The 23,841-nt window shown below is 36.8% G+C and overlaps 1 protein-coding gene across 3 annotated transcripts in view; it reads right to left on the reverse strand.

Moving 5' to 3' along the window:
- LOC149842643 (uncharacterized) overlaps window positions 1-23,841 on the reverse strand; it is a 38,813-nt gene that overhangs the window by 11,962 nt on the left and 3,010 nt on the right. For all 3 annotated transcript variants that reach the window (XM_089999340.1, XM_089999341.1, XM_089999342.1), the window contains one exon: window positions 21,525-21,632. In XM_089999340.1, the coding sequence (XP_089855466.1) occupies window positions 21,525-21,632 (108 nt within the window). The remainder of the gene's footprint in view (window positions 1-21,524; window positions 21,633-23,841) is intronic.

The following is a 23,841-nucleotide window of genomic DNA, read 5'->3' on the forward strand; positions in this document are numbered from 1 at the left end:
ACCACCCTTTCAGGCTGAGCCCGAATTTGGATCGGACTGGATCCAATGCTTATGATCCAAATTAATATAAATTTGGACTCTATCCAAGACCCAATTGGATTTTGGATATGAATTTGAATCTTAGATCTGGATCCAGATCCAAAACCCTTGCCTAGCAAAAATCCAACTTTAAATTCAATTTTATTTTTAAATTAAAGTTAATTAGAGTTAAAAAGACTCCTAGAGGAATAAGGTAACCTCTGAAAGTTTCTAGATATTTAATTATTAATAAATAAATAAATATTTTTAATTAATTCTGAATTTTACTTTTGTTAATTAGTTGAGACTCCTTAGAAGAGTCCTTAATGGACTTAAGGAAAGTAAAGAAGGTTTGAGAAAGTCTAATTAGATTAGGAAAGAAGATTGGAAAAAGTCAACATAAAAGAGTTTTAAAATTTTTTGAAAGAAGAGTGAGAGAGAGAGAGTCCCAATTAGGATTTGGCCTCCAACCCTCTCTAGAAGGGCTAGATGGATAATAGGGGGTGTCACCTCCCTTATTCTCTATATAAAGATAAAAAAAAAGAGAGAGATAAAAGAGAAGAAAAAAGAGAGAAGAAAGAGAAGGGAAGAGGGAAGAAGAGCAAGAGAGGCCTCTTCACCTCCGGCCATCCGCCGTTTCAACCATCAATTCTTAGTTTTCTATCAATCTATGAATAAGGTACGAGTTTTTCTCTTGATTCGAATGAGAAAAAGAACATGGATTGGATTTTCATGCAAGGTTTTAGTGAAAATCTATGGGAAAAGAGTAAATCTGAATATTTATTCTCATATGCACGGATGGGATTAATGAGCTTCCCCTTTTGGGGCTTACTTTTCTTGGGAATATATATATATATATATATAGAGAGAGAGAGAGAGATTATAAAGTGCCACAGATCCCTACAGCTGGACCGATCTGCCATGTTTTTAATGTGCAGATCTGGTCCAGATCTAGAGCACTATAGTTTGGAAAGAAGCATGTCTGCGATCTGCATATAGTTGTACCCTTTTTATGCATATTTTTTTCTTATGACTATTCTTATATTAAAATAGAATTTTTACCATGTTAGGACAGTACGTTTATTTGCATATTTCATGGCAAATGGTTGTGCACTGGGCTTAGGTGGAAGCTGAATGTAAAATCAACATATGCATGCTTATTTGCAAGATTATTTGTTTACATATGCTCACCGAAACGAAAATCTACATATGCATGACTGTGAATTGGTATTCATATGCATACAGGAACATAAAATCTGAACATGTATGAATATTGGCCATATGAATTTGTTATGGATGCATATCCGAAACAGAACATAATTAGTTCCTGCACATTTGAAGTTTTGCATTTTTTTTTTGGTGTAACGTTGCTGGGTTGACTGGCAGCCCAGCCAAGGTCCATCACCTGCCAGGCCCAGCCGAGTAGTCGGCTGGGCAAGTGCAGGCTGCCAGGCCCATCACATATGGGCTGGTTGTTTAACAAAAAAAAATTAGTGTAAAAAAAAAAGATAGCCAGCATACAAAAAAATATATAAAACATATTTTCAAAGAAAAATAAATTGAAACAAACAAAAATATTTTTTTTTTGGTCATTGGATGGGCTGGCAGGCAGCCCAGCAGAACCGAGTTTTGCCAGGCCCAGCAGGACCGAGCCCGACTGGCCAAGTCTGCCAGGCCTGCTGGGCAGGTCATTGCCTATAAAGAAAAACAAAAAGTTTTTAGTGTGGTCTGGTCGGCAGACCAGACGAACTCAGTTCGGCTGGCCAAGCCTGGTCAGACCTGGCCTTGCACTGTTTGTTTTCTGAGCTATATATTTCAGCTTGTATGAGCTCGATTCACGGACTGTTTGAATGTATAATCATGTGATTCTTTATGACTGCTAAAATGGGACTGTTCATGCTTCGAATTCCATGGTTTATATTTAGATTTATGTGTAGTTGAGGTTCAATTTCAAGCATGATGAATGTTCATATTTTTGCACATGAAATGCATTGATTTGAGCATGTTCAACTGGATGAACTAAAATTTTTCAGATTTGCTTAATGTATTAGATTTGACTTGAGGCATACTAAGAATGAAAATTTTCACATGCCTAGACTTGATATATCATGCTTGATCAAGATATTAATGCAAATTTACTTTCAAGTGCATGTGCAAACCTGAAATTTATGTGTTTTGGCGTGTGCATAATTGCATGAGTATTCACATGCTTAGTTGAGTTTATTCAGGAATGGAAGTATGTAAATGTTAAGATTTTGTGAACACATGCATACAAGTATTGTTGTTCATGCACATCCTTAATTAGCATATATGAATAGGGATTAGCATATATGAATGTGCATTGAAAAACATGTGAAATGAATGCATAAGTGGCATGTTCTTTATGATTTTTGCATTTGGATGCATCGATGGTCAAATGTGAATCATTGTAAGCCATGTGAGCCTTGAGCATGTATTGCTCCTTGTTTTAATTGTTTTTATGCATCGCAAAAATCAAACTTTATATTATTACTCTCTAATTGCACTGTTCTATATTGCCATGGACTCTGGTCCTATGATGAGTTTCGCATGTTGATTTGCGAAACATATTGATTTTTGCATGTTGATTTGCAAAATGAAGAAATTGAAATAATAAAATATAAAATAAGAGAACAGTGTAATTTACGCTTCTTGGATGTCCCTTCTTTAGTGTGAGAATCCTGAACTTGCAGTTTTGAAAAACTGTGAGGATACTAAAACTTTATGTGCATGTTGTGCCATTGAACTTGATATAGAGGTTCACCTCCCGACCATAGTTTTAGGGAAATTCCACCACTTTTCCTGGAGGTGATGTGTACACACAGCTGTGGTTTTTGGTATACCAAGAAAGTGGCATCAGTGGATGTTGATTTCCTTGGTGTCCCCACATTAGATGTTGATTTCTAATATTTTGATAGATGGTGTTGATTCCTGATATCAGTCGAGGGCTAAGTGTAAAACCCAATAATAAAATACAAATTATGTGTTAAGCTACAACTAAGAACCTAACTTGACCTCGAGAATTGTTTACTCGTTTTGAGTATCCGCGGGCAACGCTAATAAAAAGAGAAACTAAAATTTGTGTGCATTTAATAAGGACATGCATATAAAAGATAACTCTAATAAAACATAATAATTTATCCATGCATGTACATTGATGTCATGCATATTCCTATTATGTATTAGATCATGCATATTTACATGTTCTCTTACTTGCGATGTATTGGTGATTGCATGATATTTGTTCCATATTGCATGATAAATATTTTTATTGCTCAATTGATGTTCTCTATTGCTTATTAGTTGCTCTCTCTTGTTTAGCAATAGTTCTCTAATGCATAAATGATTAATTAGATTATCAATTTGTTGCAATAGTAGTCCTTTAAAATATTGAATGAATCTTATTTATGTTTTTTTTGCTTATTTGATTCATTAGAGAGACTCGTATGCAAGATCTTTGATTCTGACACCCTTACTTTTGTATTTTCCGCAGCCTCTGAGGCCTAGTGAGAGGACTTGCTACTTGGGGAGCTACGAGTGTTACACGACTGCTTGATAACTTTACTTAGAGACAACGTGGCTCCATATTATGATTCATTTATATTCCTTTACGCATGTTTTGAGACTCTATACTTTAAATTAATAAAGTTGGTATTTTGGTTTTGATGATGGGTGTAAAATCCCTTGTGGTTGTAGATTGGTTATGACTATAAAGGCCTCTGTCTCTAGAAATGTTTTTGCAAATGTTAAAAAAAAATTGCCACTTTTTAACGGGTATGAGTTGGGGTCGTTACACCATTTTTCGACCATACATAAATTTCGGTTGCCTTAGATTAAATCCTCCAATAGAGGTTTCTTAGATCTAATTTGCATCCCCTGGGGTACCGACGAAAAGTTGAGTTATCGTCGGCATTTGTGTAGGATTCTAGTGTATGACATGCAGATGCAGGCCTATTAAGAAGCCTCTATCGCATGTGTGAGCTAAAGAGATAGAATTTGATTGCATTAGCATGGGCCCAAATAGTTTGGTATCAGAGCACATGGAGCAACTACAAGAGGTGCTCACCAATTCGATGAGAGCGTCGAGAGTTCCATAGTCGGCGTTAAAGTCGTGATCAAGATGATCGGCAACATGAAAGCATCCCTTGAGCATTAGCTGGACCGAAATGATGCTCATATGGACCAATTCTAGAAGTGGCAAGCACAACAGGAGAAGAGACTTGTGCACATTGTTCCAAAGTTTATTCTGGGGTCCTCATAGTGTGGAGAGAGGTCGCATGTCCGGCAAGAGGTTCCACAAAACCGGTTCTATACCGAGGTGGCTCACATGTCATACCGTGTGCAACCGAACTTAGCTCATGCAGTGACACCGAGACAAGCCTACATGCACGTATACGAATTCCCAAAAATCAATAGTGTGGATGTGTATGACTAGTTTCAAGGCTCTTAATTTCTTTGAGAGCCAATTCGTGCTTGAGGAGCACAAGATGAACTATGTGGTGATGTGTGTGGAGGGTGAGGCTTCTTGGTGGTTGAGATAGCGTATTAGGAGTGTGGGTAGGCCGACTTGGCTTGAGTTTTTGGACCTTGTTGTGTAGTGTTTTGACCTCACATCTCATGAGAATTTTGATGTGGAACTAAAACAACCGAGGCAAAAGGGAAATATCCAAGAATTCTAAGTCGAATTTGAAGACTTGAGTTCCATGATGCATGGTTGGCCGAAACATAAGCTAGTTGGTGCGTATTTGGAGGCCTTGAAGGATGAAATCAGCATTAAGCTGCAATTTCACAATTCAACCATTTTGAATGACTGTTATAGGCTCTCCAAAAGGATTGAAGAGAAAAATAGGCAGCTATGTGTTAAGTTGTATATATATATGCTTTGTATGTATTCACACACACATATATATTTATACATATAGTAAATACCCATTAAGGGTATTTTGGTCATTTCAGCCTTTGTAATAAGTTATGTCCATTAGAGGCACATTAATACTTTTACTTTATTTTGTTCTTTTTTTTCGTTTCTGTTTTTATAAGGACTATTTGGTTAAAGACCAAATAGAGTTGTTAGGTTCTTTTTGGACTAGTCAACTCTATCAATAGAGTTGTTGAAACTAGAGTTACCGGAAACGCATATGCATAAGGGGAAGTGCGCTTCCCCGAGATGCGCTTCCGAAACGCACAGGGAAGCGCACGTAAAAAGGAAGAAGCGCGTCCCCCTTTAAAGGGAAGCGCATCCCCCTTTGAAGGGGGACGCGTTTACGAAATACCAATTTTACCCTTTTTCAAAACGAAATTGACACGTGAAAAACAAGAAACTAAAAAAAAAATTCTGAATATGGGCAAAAAAGACATTTTAAAAAAATCGTGAAAACTTAAGAACGAAGGCTCAGGGTTTTGCTTTTTCACCTGACTCCTCTCTCTCTCTCTCTCTCTCTCTCTCTCTCTCTCTCTCTCTCTCTCTCTCTCTCTCTCTCATTTTCGGCCACCGGCGACCAGCAACCTCCGACGACCGGCGACCTCCGACGATCTGCTACCTCCGCCGATCTGCTACCTCCGACGATCGGCGACCTCCTCCTTTGTTGACATCCGAAGACCTCGATCGACATTGGCAATGTCTCTGTTCAGGTATGTTTCTCTCTCTTCCACTGACGTCCGACGACCTCTCTCTTTCAAATCGCTCGAGGTCTCATCCACTATTCATTCTTGTGTTCAGATTGTTGATCCATCAAAGTGATAGTGATATTCATACCTCTGTGAATGGTTTGTTTCGTGAGTAGCAAGTTGTAGGGATCCATAAAAAAAAATGATGGATCAAAAAAAAATTTGTGTGAGAGTCGGGGGTTCAGGGGCAGCGTCCCCGATTTTTTTTTTTTAATAAAATAAAAAATGGCTACAATTATTAATAAAAATCTATTTCATATGGACAAATCGAACTATTTGCTGCAGTCAGGGCTGGGTAGGACTGGGCTGGGCTACAAAAATGGATAAAAATCTATTTCATATGGAATCAGTGCTGGGCTAGGACTGGGCTTTAAAAAAAATAAATAACTGTTTCGGGAGGCTCCCGTAATAGTTATTTATTGTTTTTTTTAAAAGCCCAGTCCTAGCCCAGCCCTGATTCCATATGAAATAGATTTTTATCCATTTTTGTAGCCCAGCCCAATCCTACCCAGCCCTGACTGCAGCAAATAGTTCGATTTGTCCATATGAAATAGATTTTTATTAATAATTGTAGCCATTTTTTATTTTATCTCAAAAAAAATGTGGCTGATTCACAAATTTTGCTATATGCATTGAGTCTTGGACTCTTGGCTGATTCATGTACTGATTCGTTAAGTTTGATTTGATGGGCATATTCTGATAAGAATAAATAGAACTAGTCTGCAGTTCTTTTTAGATTGGATTTATCCAGCTTCTACCTATTTGTGATTTCCTGGGTTAAATTAAATTTGTGGTGTTTCAAGTTTCAACTGTCATGTTTGTTTGAGATTTAGTTTGATTAAACTTGAATTTTAAGGCTTGATGCTTTCCTCTGTATTCATTACGGGTGTTAATGTTATTAGAAAAAGCAAATCTGATTGGTTTCATAGTTCTGAAATTTAGATTGTGACTGCGAAGCCGTGTGTGATACATATTGTCTGGATTATTTTAAGAAATGAGCATGATTAGTTTATGTGCGCTGACACTGAAGTTGTTTAGTAAACCCCACGGTATTTTACGGGAATTCGATTGCAAGGGGCGTTCATGGTTCACTTTGAGTCTTTTTTTATCTTTTGTTTTCGCATTCCACTCTCCATCTTTTGTTGTTAATAATAGTTTTTTTAAAGTGTTCTAAAATGATTCCTATACTTTTATGATGCAGGTATATTTGCCTGTTCTTTGCTTCATTAATGACCATCACAAGCTATGATCACAATAATTATGATGCGATGATGATTCTTTGTACAATTTGGAGCATGAATCGTCTAGTGGTGTTGGGAAGGACAATGCAAGAAAGGGAAAGACCAAGAGGTCTTCTGATTGTCCATATGAGTTTGAGGACAGAAATGAAAATTGTTTTGATGAGGAAGATGAAGAAGAATATGACTACTATTCTGAAGATGACCAAGATGATGAACCACAGCATGCATAAAACAACAGTGCTATGGCATCATGTATTGAAACAAAAGAAGAGTGGGCAAAGAAAGCAAGGTGAAACCCAAGTTTTTATGTGCAGGCACTGCAAAAATATTTATCATGGGTCATATACTCGAGTTTTTGCACATCTCATGGGATCTTTAAAGGGACAAAGTGTTGGGATTGCCTTTTGCCCTGTAGTTGTAAAAAATGCAGAATTGGCAAAAAAAATTAAGAGGCAAGTTCGCAGAGTGGAGGTTTTATCAAGTGCATTTGAGTTGAGGAGATCAAGAATTGATAATCCGAAGAAGCCTATTAGTATGACTACATCATCTAGTGGAAGCCGAAAAACAGTTGATATTCGTGATACCTTTAAAAAGGTAGAAAGAGATGATGTAGATCACAAAATTATCAGATTTTTGTATGCAAATGGCATACCTATCAATGTGCTTCGATCACCATATTGAGAAGAGATGATATCTGCAGTTTGTAAAGTGCCTAGATATAAACCCCCATCATATGAAAAAGCACGAACAACGTTGCTTGACAGTGAGAAAGAGTGTGTTCACATAGAGTTAAATGAATTTCGAGAAAAGTTTGAGGAGTTTGGAGTTTCCATTGTCTCAGATGGTTGGACAAATATCAAGAACAAACACTTGATAAATATACTTGCCTCAAACTGTTTTGGCTCTATGTTTTTATATGCAGGCGATTTTTCTAATGTGCAACAGTCAGCTGCAAACATTGTCGACTTTTTGAAGACGGGATTTAGACTTATGGGGCCTTCTAATGTAGTGCAAGTGATTACTGACAATGCAGCAAATTGCAAGTTAGCAGGTGAAGAGTTAAAACAAACGTATAAGTATATTTTTTGGTCACCTTGTGTTGTGCACACACTTAATTTGATCTTTAAGGATTTGACACATGAGTTTCATTGGTTGGGGGAAACATATTTGCAGAGTAAAAAAATTATGAAGTATATTACAAATCATTCAAAGGCACTAGCAATCTTTAGAAGCAATGAAAAATTAGAGTTAATAAAGATTGCAAAAACAAGGTTTGCTTCACATTATAATACTTTGAAGCGCTTGCTTGATGTGAGGGAGAGCTTGAGGCTCACAGTAATTTCAGATAGATGGAGTGAGTGGAAGCAGTCATGCACGGATGAAACTATGAAAAAAAGGGTTGTTACAACAGAAACAACTGTTCTTGACGAAGAATATTGGGATTATGTACGTTTAGCATTATTGATTACAAAACCCATATATAAGATGATTAAATTTTGTGATCAGGAAGGCCCTATAATTGGTGAAGTGTATGAAGGCATGGACAACATGTTGGGGGAAATCAAAGACAATCTAAAAGGACAACCAGATTTGTATGAAAAGATTCATAATATTGTCTCAAATAGATAGGATAGAATGAATGTGCCTCTCCATAGTCTAGCCCACATGCTTACTCCAAAATATTACAAGTCGGAGTATCTCAAGATCCCAGCAGCAGGAGGGGTCAAACGAGTTTCTCCTAGTAAAAATTTTATTCTATCTATTTAATAAAGTTTAAAGTTTAACGATTTAATTATTTTATTATTTTATTTGCATTTTCTTGTTATAGTTATTAAACATTTTTTTTTGCAGAAAAGGATAATGATATCTTAGACGGTGCAATGCTCGCGCTTGAAGTGATATCTATTGAAAATGAAGAGCTATCTACACTTTATAGGTCGCAACTTATGGCTTTTGCATCAAGAAGTGGAAGATTTAGCCGAAATGCAGCAAGAATAGATGCACTGAATCCTACAATGTCGGTGCTTAATTGGTGGCGTTTTTATGGTGGTGATACACCTGAGTTGAGAGCATTAGCCATTAAGGTTTTATCTCAACCTATTAGCACATCTTCTGCAGAAAGAGTGTGGAGCACCTATAGTTATATTCACAATGTTAAAAGAAATAGGCTCAATGAAGATCGTGTTGATACCTTAGTGTATATTCATTCCAATCTTCGATTGATTGACAGGTATGATTAAATTATGTTGTACTTTTGTTTTGGCATTTTTTTTCTTTTTTTCTATCATTGATTATTTATTACCATTCATATTTTATATTCTTGTTATAAAAAGGTGCAACAATCGCTATAAAAAAGGTCCTAGTCGAAAATGGGATATCAATCCAAAACTTCTTATTGTAGAAGAAAATACGTTGAGATTGAAAGACATAAGTTTGAGAGATTTGGATGATAGTGCACAACAATCAAGCACTATTTCCAAATCCAAACCTAAAGATGCACAAACAAGAGCTCCATTACCTCCAATAATTATACGTACAAATGAAGTTGAAGAGGATACAAATCAATCCAATAGAGCTAATAGAACTGCAGATATACAAGAGCGACCATCAGTTCCTCATGGTCAGATTGATCGTTTCTTTAACAGGAGACCTAAGCAAGGTATGTTGATATTGTGTTTTTTATATTTTAAATTATGATTTTCGAACATTTTAATTTTTTAACGTATTCATTATAGGAAATGAAGGAAGGAACAGAAGACATGGTTGTGGAGGACAAGACACACGTGATGATGCAGAAAGTTCGTGATCTATTGTTGACTTGAAGGGGAAGAGAAAGATGATAGATTAATGAACTCTTGAATTATTAATTATTTTTTTGATGATGTAGTTGGAGTAATCCAACTTAAAAACTTTTATGTTACTTTTTTGTCATGGTTTGTAATATTTTGTTGGTTTGATATGTACTTTTATTTTGAATCTTGCATGATGAAGTGAAGTAGTGGATTATGTTAATTTTAATTTTAGAGTTTAGAACTTTGTAGCTTATAATTTACAGTTTAGAATTTATAGATTAAAAATTTAACCATATCTTTATGTAATCTTTGAGTTTATTGATTTATCATTTTCTATGTTGCAGAGATGACAAGATTTACAACAATCACAACATCAAATAACAAGTCATTTGATTCTTTCGTTGAAAAAGGTACATTTTTTTATCAAATTTAATTGTTTTCTTAATGCATTATTTAGTGCTTGCATGCATTTGTTAAATGGTTGCAACAAGAATGCGAATTATGATCTTCTCTTGACGTATGATTTTTTAAATGCTTGACAGTTGCAATATGATGCATTTGTTAGATAATTACAACTTATATTATTTATTGTCTTAGATACATGTTTTATTTTGTTAATGATGACATAAATCTTATTTTTTGATAAAATAAAAATATATAATATTATAATTATATTTTCACTTCTCTTTCGATTCTTATTCGTTTTCCTTTCACTTCTCACTCGAATCCTATGTCGCTTTCTTCTTCGCTTCCGAGACGCTTCCTGATTCGCTCCTAAGTCGTCCCACGCTTCCCGCTTCCTAAAATTTTAGAAGTGCCTCGCTTCCCGCTTCCGCTTCCCGTATCGCTTCCCGCTCCCGCTTCCTCGACTGGCAACTCTGGTTGGAATAGTCCAACAACTATATTTATAATTGTTGAAATAGTCCAACAACTCTATTTGAGACTGCCTCTTGTGTATAAATAAGGGTGAACCCCCTCTTGTTCTTTAATGCTCTTCTAAAGCATTCTAACTCATTTTATGAGTATATTATGAATAAAATGTTATTTATTCTAAATCTTGGTATCTTGTCCGAGTTTGTGCCTTGAAAGGAAATTTTGGATTGATATATGGCTTAGACTTGAGGCTCTCGTATTTTGGTATGTATCTCTTGTTTAATCTTTAAAAGGTATTTTTGACATATTTTCAAAATTTGTTTAAAACATTATGGTTATTTCTTGGGTATGTAAAATGTGTTTTTTAATTCAATCGGAATTAGAGTTTTTATGAAATGTCTTTTAATGAAATATTATTTAATGGCTCTTTAACTTATTATTATTTTTAATACGAAAATATATAATTATATGTTCTTGGGTACGTGTTCATTCACAGTATATATATATATTTATTTATTTTGGGTTTCTTTAACACCATTATGATTATTGGTGACTTTATACACGTGTCAAAGCATGGTTGTTGAATTCTATGTGGTGCTTTCATTGAGATGTGCTCCTTAAGAATTTTTAAATTCTTGTATGTTTTATATCATGAGTCATCATGATTTTAAGTTCATAGATGTTTTGTATGCTCTTATGAGATTGTTATATTGGTATATCATCCTTATATTTATGTGTCGCGGACATATGTCTATGCATGTTTTTATGTGTCATTAATGATTGTGACATTTCAAAATTGTTTTGAGTAATTTAGGTTAAAAAATTGGATGTGTTCTCAAATTAAATTGAAATTAGAGTTTTTTCTTAAAATCTCTTTTTAAGTGAGCTATTGTTTTATTGGCTCTTGTGTAGGCATGCTAATTCAAAATATATTTTGGGTATGTTAGTCTTATGTGAAATCATGGTGTTCCTATGCATATCTTATTTTATCCTCCATAGCTTTTGTATAGGATATATGGCTTTAAAGTTATTAGATTATTGCATATACATGAATTTTGATCTCTTTTTGAGTATTCATGATTAGTTGTACTTATTTATACTTTTCGTTTTTTGTATGGTTCCTTGAGAATCTCTATGTGTTTTGGCCGTTTTTTAATGTTATATGTCATTGTTGTCTCATAATGGCTCTTGGTTTTTAATCTAGATCAAGATATTTCTCTATGTAGCTTGCTTATATTGTTCATGCTCACAGTTATTGATGTGATCTTTATTGCCTTTGCTTACACAAGGTTTATCAAAAATTATCAATTGACATCTTGTTTGCATATGATTACTTTATGTTTCATCTACCTTCATTGGTTTTTATTTGAAACTTTGTTTTTCAAATCAATTCTTTTAAATAAACTCACTTATTTGGAAATTGATTTTCATAAGCCCATATTGCCTTTTTTATGGCATTTGATTTGTCCATCGTAAAATTTTATATGATACATCATTTATTTTTGGCCTTGTTGTTATTGGGTCAGGGTTAGCTGTTGAGGTGAGTTATGTCTACACCTTGTCATCTTATCAGTCTAGATTTCCAAAGGTTATGAGTGACGCGTTGTTACTTATCTTAGGCCTGAGTGGTAGTTGATTGGCCTCTGAATTCAAGTTGGCTTTGATCGAACCAAAGATGTTTGTTGGGGTTAGTTGTGTGAACCTCATTTTTTTTTGTCATTTTAGATTGTTGGCTTATAGTTTGGCTCTAATTGATGATTGTTTGATCTTTGGTTTTATGAGTGTGTTGTATCACTCGTTTATTTATTTGGCCATTATTATTTTGTTGGATGCTTATAATTATGTTTATCTGTGTTGGCTATTTATTTTTGAAATCATGGTGTTTTGAAAGATTGTTAAAATTGATAGATTTATTCTTCTTGGTGACATTAGCTTGTTTTCATTACAAACTCTCTTACCTCGTGTGTTTTCTCCTATCATGCTTCTTATATAAGTATTGTTTTATGTATACAAGAGATGTTTCTTTTCAATACGGTGAGTTATGTGCACCTATTAGTTATTCATACTTTTTGTGTGTTTGTTTAGCCCATAAGTAGCATTGTGATTGTGCTCTTATTCTAATAGCTGATACACTTGAATTTTGATTGTCATCTTATGTAGACAAGAGATGTTTTTCAATGTGGTGAGTTATGTGCACCCATTGGTTATTCATACTTTTTGTGTGTTTGTTTAGCCCATAAGTGGTATTGTGATTGTGCTCTTGTTTTACACTTGAATTTTGAGATTTTGAAGTCTAGTGAAGTGATTGCTTGTGGAAGTCGAACTATTGTTGAGCTTTACAAAATATCACTTGATATTTGTGAGATTTTAAATCTCTTCATATTTTTTGCAAATTGGTGTTGATTTGCAAATATCATTCTCTTATGATCAATGTTTATGTTTTCTTGAAAAATATGTTGATTTTGGGTTCATGATTGTCTAAATTTGATTTCATAAAATTTCTCTTTGAGGTATGCTACTCTTGTCTTTCTTAATGATTGTCTAATCTTTTAGAATTATTGCTTAAGGTGCATATCTTGTTTTTAAAAATTGTGTAGTTTATAGTTCCTTTATATTTTGTTGGGGAACTTAACCATCCTCATTCCATATATATTTATATATATACTATAATATTATATCCATCTACTTTAATTTGTGTTAAAATAGGTTCAAAATATATTTTAAAACTATTTACATAACTATTTTTTAACTATTGTATTAAAATGTTTTCTTTCAAAACTATTTAGTTAGGATATCTTCCTTTGTCTAGTTGGAACCTTTGTTTTTATTCTCTCTGCAAGTTCTTAAAGATGATATAGGTTGAGAAAGAAATTCAGTTTTTTATGCATCATTTCATGAAGATGAAGATAGCCTATGAAGGCATTTGGTGAAGATTATCAATGAAGACTTGTATTTAATGAAAACTTTTGAAGACTTTATTAAGACCTTCAAGGACTTGCATTTTCAAACTTTCGGTTATCACAATATAAGTTTGAGAGGGAGTGTTAAGTTGCATGTATATATATTTATAATGATGCAATAAGTAAACCCATTAGGGGAATTTTGGTCATTTTAGTCCTTGTAATAAGTTGTGCCCATTAGAGGCACATTAATACTTTTACTTTATTTTGTTCTTTTTGTCCTTTTCTATTTTTGTAAGAACTATTTGGTCAAAGATCAAACAGAGTTGTTGGGTTATTTTTGGACTAGTCAACATAGAGTTGACTAGTCAATAGAGCTATTGAAACAGTCCAGCAGTTCTATTTGAGACTACCTCCTGTGTATAAATAGGGAGAACCCCCCTTTTGTTATTTAATGCTCTTCTAAAGCATTCTAACTCATTTTATGAGTATATTATGAATAAAATGTTATTTATTTTTAATCTTACCATCGTATTGCCCTTAGTGGTTGTTTATATTGCTTATGTTGGCATCTTGTATTGTGCACTTTGTGTTTATGTTATTGTAAGCCCATTGAGGCTCTTGTTTTTGTTTTTTCGCATATTTCATTACATCATGGCCATTAAGAATCCAGTTAGACCCTTTGAGATGCACGACAGAGCTAGCTCAAGCAATGAGTGAGCTCCCAACTGCAAACCGGTTTTCAAAAATCCAATGTCTAAGAAAATTAAGCGTTCAAACATGGATGAGAGGAGGAAAAAAGGGTTTGGTTTCTCTGGTGATGAGAAATGGGAACCGAGGCACAAATGTAAATCTGTGTGAATGTTTGTGGTAGTGGATGATGATGAATATGGCGAATATATGGTTGATGATGATGAACCTGATTTGAGTGAGCTTGAAGACCAAGGCTTGGGTATCTCATACCATGCCATGTATGGGGTTATGGTACCTCATTCCGTGAGAATTGAGAGTGTGATGAAGCAAACGGGTTAATGTGCTCATAGACACTGGGCCTACATATAATTTCATTCGGAATAAGCTTGTGCACACACTTGGGTGCCAGGTTAAGGAGCACCCCACCTTTGATGTCATGGTGGGTGATGGGAGCAATTTGAAGTGTTCTGAGGTGTCATGACACTACTATAAAGCTCCAAAGTGTTGAGTTTGAGGTTGACCTCTATATGTTACCTATGCAAGGAGTTGATGTGGTCTTAGCCATGTGGTCTTAGGCATGAGTTGGCTAAGATCACTAGGCACGATTACATGGGATTTTGATAGGATGCACATGGTGTTACAAAAGGGTGGTGCTACAATCACATTGAGAGCCTAAGTCACAAGTCACATTGAGGGCCTAAGTCACAGGGACTCGGCAAAGCAGGTGCCGCACCCGCGTCGATGTGACGTGACGCGGGTGCGCGTGCGGCACCCGGTGCAGTCAACACAACCCCGGGTGCGGTCAACACACCCAAGGTCGTTTTCATCCAATTTTTTAACGTAAACAAATTTTTATGTTGCCCAATTAAAAGGGATTGCGAAAGAGGATTAGGGCAAAATTTTCTCTCCTCTCCTCTCCCACGCAGCTCCGCTCTCTCGCTCGACTCCTCTCGATGTCTCATAGGGGAGCCCGACGCCACCTCCTCCTCTCCCTCGTCGCAGGTACCCTCTCGCTCTCTTGTTGGGTCGGCAGGGGAGGGGCCGAGCCCCCCCCCCCCCCCCCGCTCCCTCTCACTCTCTTGTTGGGTCGGCAGGGGAGGGGCCGAGCCCCCTCCCTGCTCCCTCTGATTTCAAGGGAGGGGCCGAGCCCCCCAGCCTGCTCCCTCTGATTTCAGGGGAGGGGGCAAGCCCCTCCCAAAAAAAAATTTCTCCCGGGGGGGGGGGGTTGCCCCCCTATGAGCCCTGCCTGCTGAACGCGCAGCAAGACCCGTATTGGGGGAGGGGGGAGCCCCCGAACCCCCTAGTAAGGGCAAAAACTCTGAATCAGGCTCCACAACTCATCATTGGACTCGATATTATAAATCTTGATTGTCTGCATAATTTATTTTAATATAATTTTTTTTGTGTTGTCAGGACAAAATGACGAATAAAGGGAAAGGACTTGCGTCATCTTCATCCTCACATGTGAGTTATGCTGCTAGTTGTGTTGATAACTGTAGTGAGAGTGATGATGTAGGGCCACTATAGGTACATGTAGATAAGTTTGCAAAAACTGGAGAAGGAGGTGGTGGAAACAAGAGATTTTGATGCAAGCTCTGTGAAAGAGATTTTGTTGGGTCTTACACAAGAGTGAAGGCTCATTTGTTGAAGATACCAGACATGGCGTTTCAGGATGTAGAAAAGTTAACGAGGCAATGCGAAGACAATACAAGAAAATACAAGAAGAATATGAGAAGAGAAGGACAATGAGTGATTCTTGTGCAATTAGTGTGTCATTTGCAAGCCACCAAGAAGATGCTGGAAAAAAAAAAGTCAATGTAGAAGGTAGAGGGAGGATATGGATAGAAAAGTAGGGAGGTATTTTTATTTTAGTTCACTCCTATTTAATGCGGCTAGAAATCCTTATTGGAAGGATTTAGTAACATCTTTGGCAAATTGTAATTTGAGTGGCTATGTGCCTCCAAGCTCATAAAAAATACGAACCACACTTCTTGCAGAAGAGAGGGCAAATGTGAAGAGGTTGTTGGAGATTAAAAAATATTCATGGGAGCAAAATGGAGTTTCTATTGTTTTTTATGGATGAACAGATATTCAAAGGCGGCTACCGATCAATTTCATTGCTTGTTCGTTTAGTGGCCCAATATTCTTGAAAGCAGTTGATGCATCTAGGGAATATAAAAAATGCAGAGTATTTGAAGGAGTTGTTTATAAAAGTCATAAAAGAAGTGGGTGATCAGAAAGTAGTACAAATCCTTACAGACAACGCTTCAGTTTGTAAAAGTGCAGCGTTGAGTTTGGAGAGTGAATAGCCTCATATTTTTTGGACTCCCTGTGTAGCACACAACTTAAATCTGACCCTAAAGAGCATCTGCAACCTCAAAGAAGAAGAAAATTCATAAGCATATGCTTTTTGTTCATGGAATGAAGATTTAGAAAGAAATGTCAAAAGCATTAGGAATTTTGTTGTTAACCACCATCATGCTAATGCTATATTTAATAAGCATTCTGACCTGAAATTGTTGAAGGTCGCTGAAACACGCTTTGCGCCCATCATTGTGATGGTGAAGATGATTAAAAAAATGAAGAATGCTTTGATTAACACGGTGACTGATGAAAATTTGACATTTTATCATGCTAATGATGATATCAAAGCTTAAGAAATTAAGAAATTCATTCTTGATGATGAGTTTTGGGATAGAGTAATATACTTCCTTCAATTTACGCAACCTATTTGGAAAATGTTAAGAGAAGTTGATAAGGATGAGCTCATGCTTCACAGAGTTTATGAAATATGGGATAATACGATTGAAAAAATACAAGTTATAGTTTTCAAGCATTAAGAAAAAAATCTTGCATTGGATGATTCATAATTTTTTAACCATATTCATTCAATTTTAGTCAAAAGATGGGATAAGAGCAACACTCCTTTGCATTGCATTGCACATTCTCTTAATCCAAAATATTATGCAAATAAGTGGTGGGCAGGTGGTATTGGTCGTGTCCCTCCAAATTTAGACCCAGAGCTATCAAGACATAGAAATATGTGTATGACAAGACTTTTTTCAGAAGCATATCTTCTACATCAAGTCACACAAGAGTTTGGAAAGTTTTCATCTTCGAGATTATATGGACCAGCATTATTCGTGAGAGAGGAGGATAATATAGATCCTATCACATGATGGTCAACATTTGGATCAGAAACACCTCTTCTCCAACGTCTTGCATTAAGATTGCTATCGCAGCCTGTTAGTTCATCTTGTTGTGAAAGAAATTAGAGCACATATTCTCAAATCCACAACATGAAGAGAAACAAACTCACCAGCAAGCGTGCAAAGGATTTAGTATATGTTCATTCAAATCTTCGATTACTTTCGTGAACCAATGATGAATACATGTACTAATTTGCTCTCTTAGTTATTTGATTATTTCTTAATTTTTCATTTAAATATACTTGTATTGTATTTAACATTTTCAAATTAGGTTTGTAACGCAGACAAGGAACATCCAAATTTTGAGATATAAACCCAGAAAAGTGTGACTTCGAGGGAGAGCATAATTTTAACATGACAAACATGGATTTAGCTTAGCCCAGTATTCCTTCTAATGATGCATTTGATGATGAAGAAGAAAATTATTAAGATTCATTACTTCATCGTCATATACATTGTAGGATATACTTTTGGTATCTAATTTAGTTCTTTTTTGCTTTACTTATTTGATTGATATTTAGGTTGATTTATGTAATTGATTTACTTATTTGATTGATATTTAAGTTGATATATTGCATGCATGATGAATGATATTATAACAATGTTAACTATTAAAACTTCAAAATTATATATATATATATAATTTTTTACATTTTTTCCCTGCTGCACCCTCGCACCCAAGGTTTTTGAAAGTGCTGCACCCCCGCACCCATGTGACATAGTTGAGGGCTAATAAGCCTTCCTCCCTCTACTAGTGAGGTGAAAGCTAAGGGAGCGCTAAACTTGTACAAAGGGTTGGGTGAAGCTGCATTATTTGTGGTGCAACCGGTTAGCCAAACCACACCATGTGAGTGTAAGAAAACTGTTCCAACCGAGATTCAATCCTTGCTCAGTCAATTCTCAAATGTTTTGGAAGAGCCTAAAGGTTCATAAGGTCCTATGGATGTATTGCAGCTCCCCTCACGAAGATGCTCAAGAAGACCTTCACATGGAAACCTCAAGCCGAGCAAGACTTTGGAAAGCTCAAGACCATGAGTGAAGCCCCCCATGCTTTCCTTATCCGACTTCAAAGAATTTGAAGTTGAAACAGATGCATGTGAGGTTCGAATTGGGGTGGTTCTCAGCCAAGGAGCGCACCCACTTGCTTTTCTAAGCAAGGCTCTCCCAACTACTAAGAAGGGGCTCTCAACCTATGACAAAGAAATGATAGCCATAGTCTATGCCATTGAGAAATAGAGGCCCTACCTCTTAGGAGGGCACTTCATTGTGAAGACAGACTATAGAAGCCTTAAATATCTAATAGAGCAAAGGATCTCCATACCCCTATAACAAAAATATTTGGCCAAGCTACTCGGTTATCACTTTGAACTTAAGTACAAGAAGGGTAAAGAAAACATCATGGCCGATGCACTTTCAAGGTGCCATGAAGATGGGTGGCTCCTTACTCTTTCCTCTATTGCTACCAATGTAATAAGTTGCACATGTAATGATCAAAGGACAAACAGTGAAATCCAATAAGAAGGGACCTCAAAGAGGACCCTAACCTGCAGCCCCACCATAGAGTGCAAGGGAACCAACCCAGTGCTCTACAAGGAGCGCATATGGCTTCCAAAAGACTCCACACTCATTTTGGATTTGCTAAGAGAGTACCATAACTCTCCAATGGATGGACACATGGGGATGTCAGGTTAAATCCCACTTTTATTGGAGAAGGATCAAAAGAGATGTAAGGGCATATGTGCACGAGTGCCCGGTATGCCAACACAACAAGTATGAGGCAACAAAGCCTCCCGGTCACCTCAATCCCTTGCCCATTCCTGATAGGGCTTAGAAAGACATATTTATGGACTTTGTGGAGTTCCTTCCCAATTCAAACAAGAAGGAGGTGATCGATGTAGTGGTTGATAGATTGACAAAGTTCGCACGCTATTGGCTTACCAAGCACATACACGGTGAAATCGATTGTCGAGGCCTTCATGGAGAATGTGGGAAAGCTTTATGGAATCCCACAAACCATACATGACCAAGATCACACCTTCATTAGCTCATTTTGGAGAGAATACTTTATTCTCATAGGGACACAAATGTGCTACAATTCGGCCAACCATCCTCAGAGGTCATAAAATTGCACTCTAAAGACCTACCTAAGATGCTAGGCGAGTGAGAAGCCTAAGAAATGGAGACAATACTTGGCTTAGGCAGAATATGCCTACAACACTAGAGTTCATTGAAGCCTTGGAATGTCCCTATATGAGGCACATTTTGGGCAACCTCCACCGGATTGGCTTACTTATGAGCATGGAAGCTCAAGAGTAATGAGGTCAACAAACAATTGTGCACAAGAGATGAAATCATGCAAGTTGTGAAAAGGAATCCCTCCAAATCTCAACAACAAATGGAACAAGATTACAATAGAGAAAGGGCTGATCGAGAGATCAAAGAAGGTGATTAGGTCCTATTAAAGAGACTACCTAAAGGGCAAAAGTCTCTCTTTGACCAACCCTACTCCAAACCATTGCCTAAGTACTATGGGCCTTACAAGATGGAGAAAAGGCTTGGAAAGTCAGCCTATAGACTCTAATTGCTTCCAACAGCCATGGTACACCCTGTATTTCATGTAAGCCAGCTTAAACCATACCATGGAGACTCTCCTTGACAAGGAAAAGAAGTGCCATTAGAGGAAGTTGCAAGACCCCAACCTGTGAGGGTGCTCAAGATGAAACAAATGAATTGAACCAGGAGAATGTGGAGGAAGTAACTCATTGAATGGGACATGGACGATCTGGATTGGATATGGGAAGATCAACTAAGAAAGAAGTATCCCCACTTCAACACTTGTGGGCAAGTGGATGGGAAGCGTGGTGAAACTGTTATGGCCGCACCCGGTGGCTCGACACTTGATGCCTTGAGCCTAAGTGGCTTGGTTCAATAGAACCTTGAGCTCAGCCTACTTCTCTTGTACATCGATCCATTTAGATCATTTTGGGCCAAGACACGACCCGTGGTGATCCAAACCTGCTAATTGGGCATGCACCTATATAAGGTTGCTTGGCGCCAACTCTTGTATCTTTTGAAAATTTAAATAATTGAGATAAAAATCCCAAAAATCCTTTAGTGTAGAATCCCCAAGATTGAGAGCTCAATTGAGCACTCTCTGGACTAGCTTGAGATCTCTCTTATCGCCGAAGCTTTGTCAGAGCTCTGCCGATAGGCATTGAGCATGCCGCAAGCCTGCTGCTGCCGCGCCTAGGCCGATCATCGTTCCTACTTGCTACTTGCCGGATTCTAACAATTCCTCCAATAGACTTGGGCTTGATCATCCTTGATTGAAGAAGGTAATCAGAAGGTAGAGTGTCAAGAGAATTTGTGGATCATGCGTCAGATTCATAGATAGACCCTTCCAAGGCCTTGCCGCTAACCGCAGTCGGTCGATCTCCTTATATTGATCTATCCCCTGCCACCAGAGACCAATTTCTCAAGCAGAGATCGTGCGAATCTCTCTTAATTTTGATCTTGAGAAGATCTAGCTCAGGTATGCTGAGAAAATTGCTCAAATGCACAAGAGATCGTGTGTTCATCCCCAAGTGCAGTCCCTAATAGCAACCGACAGGTCACTTTTGACCATTACGGGCCAATCCCATCCAACGCCAGCAAAATTCACTGGCGGAGTTCCTTCCTTTGAGATTAGAGGCATCCAAAGCATTGATCTACCCCTTGATTCAAACAAAGGTGATTCGTTGTCCCCTGCACGATCGTCCCATGCACACATAACCCTGGCCTCGCTGCAGTTGTGATAGACTATTTTCTGTCCATTTTGCATAAATTTTCGCCGCCTCAGATCAAATTCTCCGGCGGGGATTTCTTAGATCTGATCCTCATCCCCTGGATCTTCGAATTAGGACAGGAGCGCTGATGGAAAGTTGACTGATCGCCGGTGTTTGTGTCGGATTCCGGTGTATGACACGCAGGTCTGTTAAGAAGCCTCTAACGTGTGTGCGAGCTAAAGAGCTAGAATTGATTGCATTTGCACCAGAGATCATCTCAAGCTGCATCATTTTTTCATTCGAGCTAACAACCTCAGTAATCAGAATTAGCTTATAAATGCCACATTACCTTCTCTAGAGGAGATTTGCCAAAGCAAGTTCTTCTTTGGTGAATAAACTGGTGGAGGTCAGGTTTGAGTAGCTCCAACTGCTTTTGCTTATCAGTTAGCCTGATTACCTGATGCAATCATATCCACAGGAAACTTAGTAAGCTCACAATAATGGATGAGAGAATAAAAAACTGATTAAAACTCTAGAAAAAAGGATTAATATCCAACAATCCCCAAGTTTTGGACCAAACTTGTGAGATTTCCCATGGCTATTTTCAAAATTTGCACTGTTCAACAAGTTTCTAGAGACCCATAATAGACCAATTCTGTGAACCAGACATTTGCAGCACTCAATAAAGTCATGCCGACTATCATTTGCCATCCAACCAACAAGGACATAGTGACTTGCAAATGTATTCATAAAGTACAAATTTCAACAAAAAACCATGGCACAACCTGTGAAAGTATCTTCAATAAGATACTATGATCAAGACCTTATTATTCTTGATGATAGAACACTTGCAGTCATGCACAATAAGAACTCTTAGAACACTTGTGCACAAAAGCACAACCCACTAAATCTCACAAATGCTCAAAAGCATAAAAGAATAGGAAATCTTTATTAATCACTTGGGCTTTGACCCAAAGCCTTAAGAATTACAAGGGGAGAACCCCTATTTATAAAATCCAAAAAGGAGCCTTGGAGGGGCTCCACTCATAGACGTTGGAGCCCCTCCAACGGTCACAAATGTGACCGTTGGAGGGGCCCAACGTCTATTTGAGTGGGGGCCCCCAAGGTGACTTTTGGGAAAAAACAAAAATAAAAAGAAAAAGAAAGAAAAGAAAAAGAAAATTACAATCACATTCAAGAAAATGAATGTGCGTAAAAGTGTAAAAAAAACTAAATTACTCCTATGACTAAAATAAGGAAATATATATATATATATATATATATATATATATATATATTATATATATAAGTGGATAGATACATATACATATATATCATATATGTATATGCATCATCCTTTATATATATAAAATATACAAGATTACAAGATTTAGGTACATAATTTAACACAACCAACAAAATACTATTGATAAAAGCACTCATATAGGCAGAGCTTCTACTTGACTTTTGTCTTCCTCATTCCAAAGTTTGTTTCTCCATCTATTATCCACTGTTAGAAAACCATCAGAAAGTAGCCCTTGGACATGATCAAGGTCATCAGGACACCTACAAAAAAAGACTAAGAGAATGATATTCAAGAACCTATATTATTATCCGAATGTAATGGACATAACACCATTACAAAACAATACTTGGGGATCAATATGTTGTCATTCAATCCAGCACTCATATTTTCCTACCGTGTTCCCTAAATTCTTTGTTTTTCCTAAATTGATAGTTAGTAAAGTCCAATAAAATGCCTATGATATTTTCCAGGTTCCATAAAATGGATAAAAGGAAAGCTTTATCAAAGACAAATAGCAAATAGGGAAGGTGACAAGGTGTCACACAATGAAGTATAAGGCAACCTACAGTGCATTTAACCAATTAATCAGCTATTGAGGTGCAAAAACACAACCCTGTTCACTTTGTCACAATAGTCACTTACAAAAAGAACAGGTGCTTCTTAGATGGTGTCTGTATTTCAATGTTAGGCATAGATGCTGCAGAAATCTGATAACAAGGAGCTATTTTGGCTAATTTCTGATTACTCTGTACTCTCAAATAGTTTGAAACTGCATTGCATAGGAAAGGAGCCAGAGTGACGGTTTCACTTCAATAAAGGACAAAAGATAGGTGGCTATGGAAAAGAAAAAGGCAAAGGATATTAAGATTGGAGGAAATCATGGTAATCATAACAAATTTTCTTCAACCTTTCTTTATTTAAATCATAAATTTTATTCAGCATTTCATAGACTTGTTTATAAAACTACACATTTCTAGATTAATGTCAACTCTTGTCTTCTTAGATGCACACACACACACACACACACACACACACACACACACACATCATCATCATAGATCGTACAAGATGTTATGAATGTTATAACAGTCTCTAACTTCTTATAATACTATATCTTGATCGTGCATCTAATGAGAAGAAAATGTTAATTAGAAATTAATTTTCTATTTTGTTAGTGTCATATATGTCCCTCCTAGAAGCCTAAGGGTGTGTTTGATTGCTTATCCAAGATTAGACGGAACAGAAGAACATAATAGACAGAACACATGTTCTATCTATTATGTAACAATTGTACTACGTCCAACGTTTGTTTCGGCTGGACAAGAAGTTGTGTTCCTTGTGCCCGACGTTAGATTTTTTT

Source organism: Nuphar pumila, chromosome 3 (genome assembly GCF_984573655.1).
Source record: "Nuphar pumila chromosome 3, dmNupPumi1.hap1.1, whole genome shotgun sequence".
Classification (NCBI taxonomy): domain Eukaryota; kingdom Viridiplantae; phylum Streptophyta; class Magnoliopsida; order Nymphaeales; family Nymphaeaceae; genus Nuphar; species Nuphar pumila.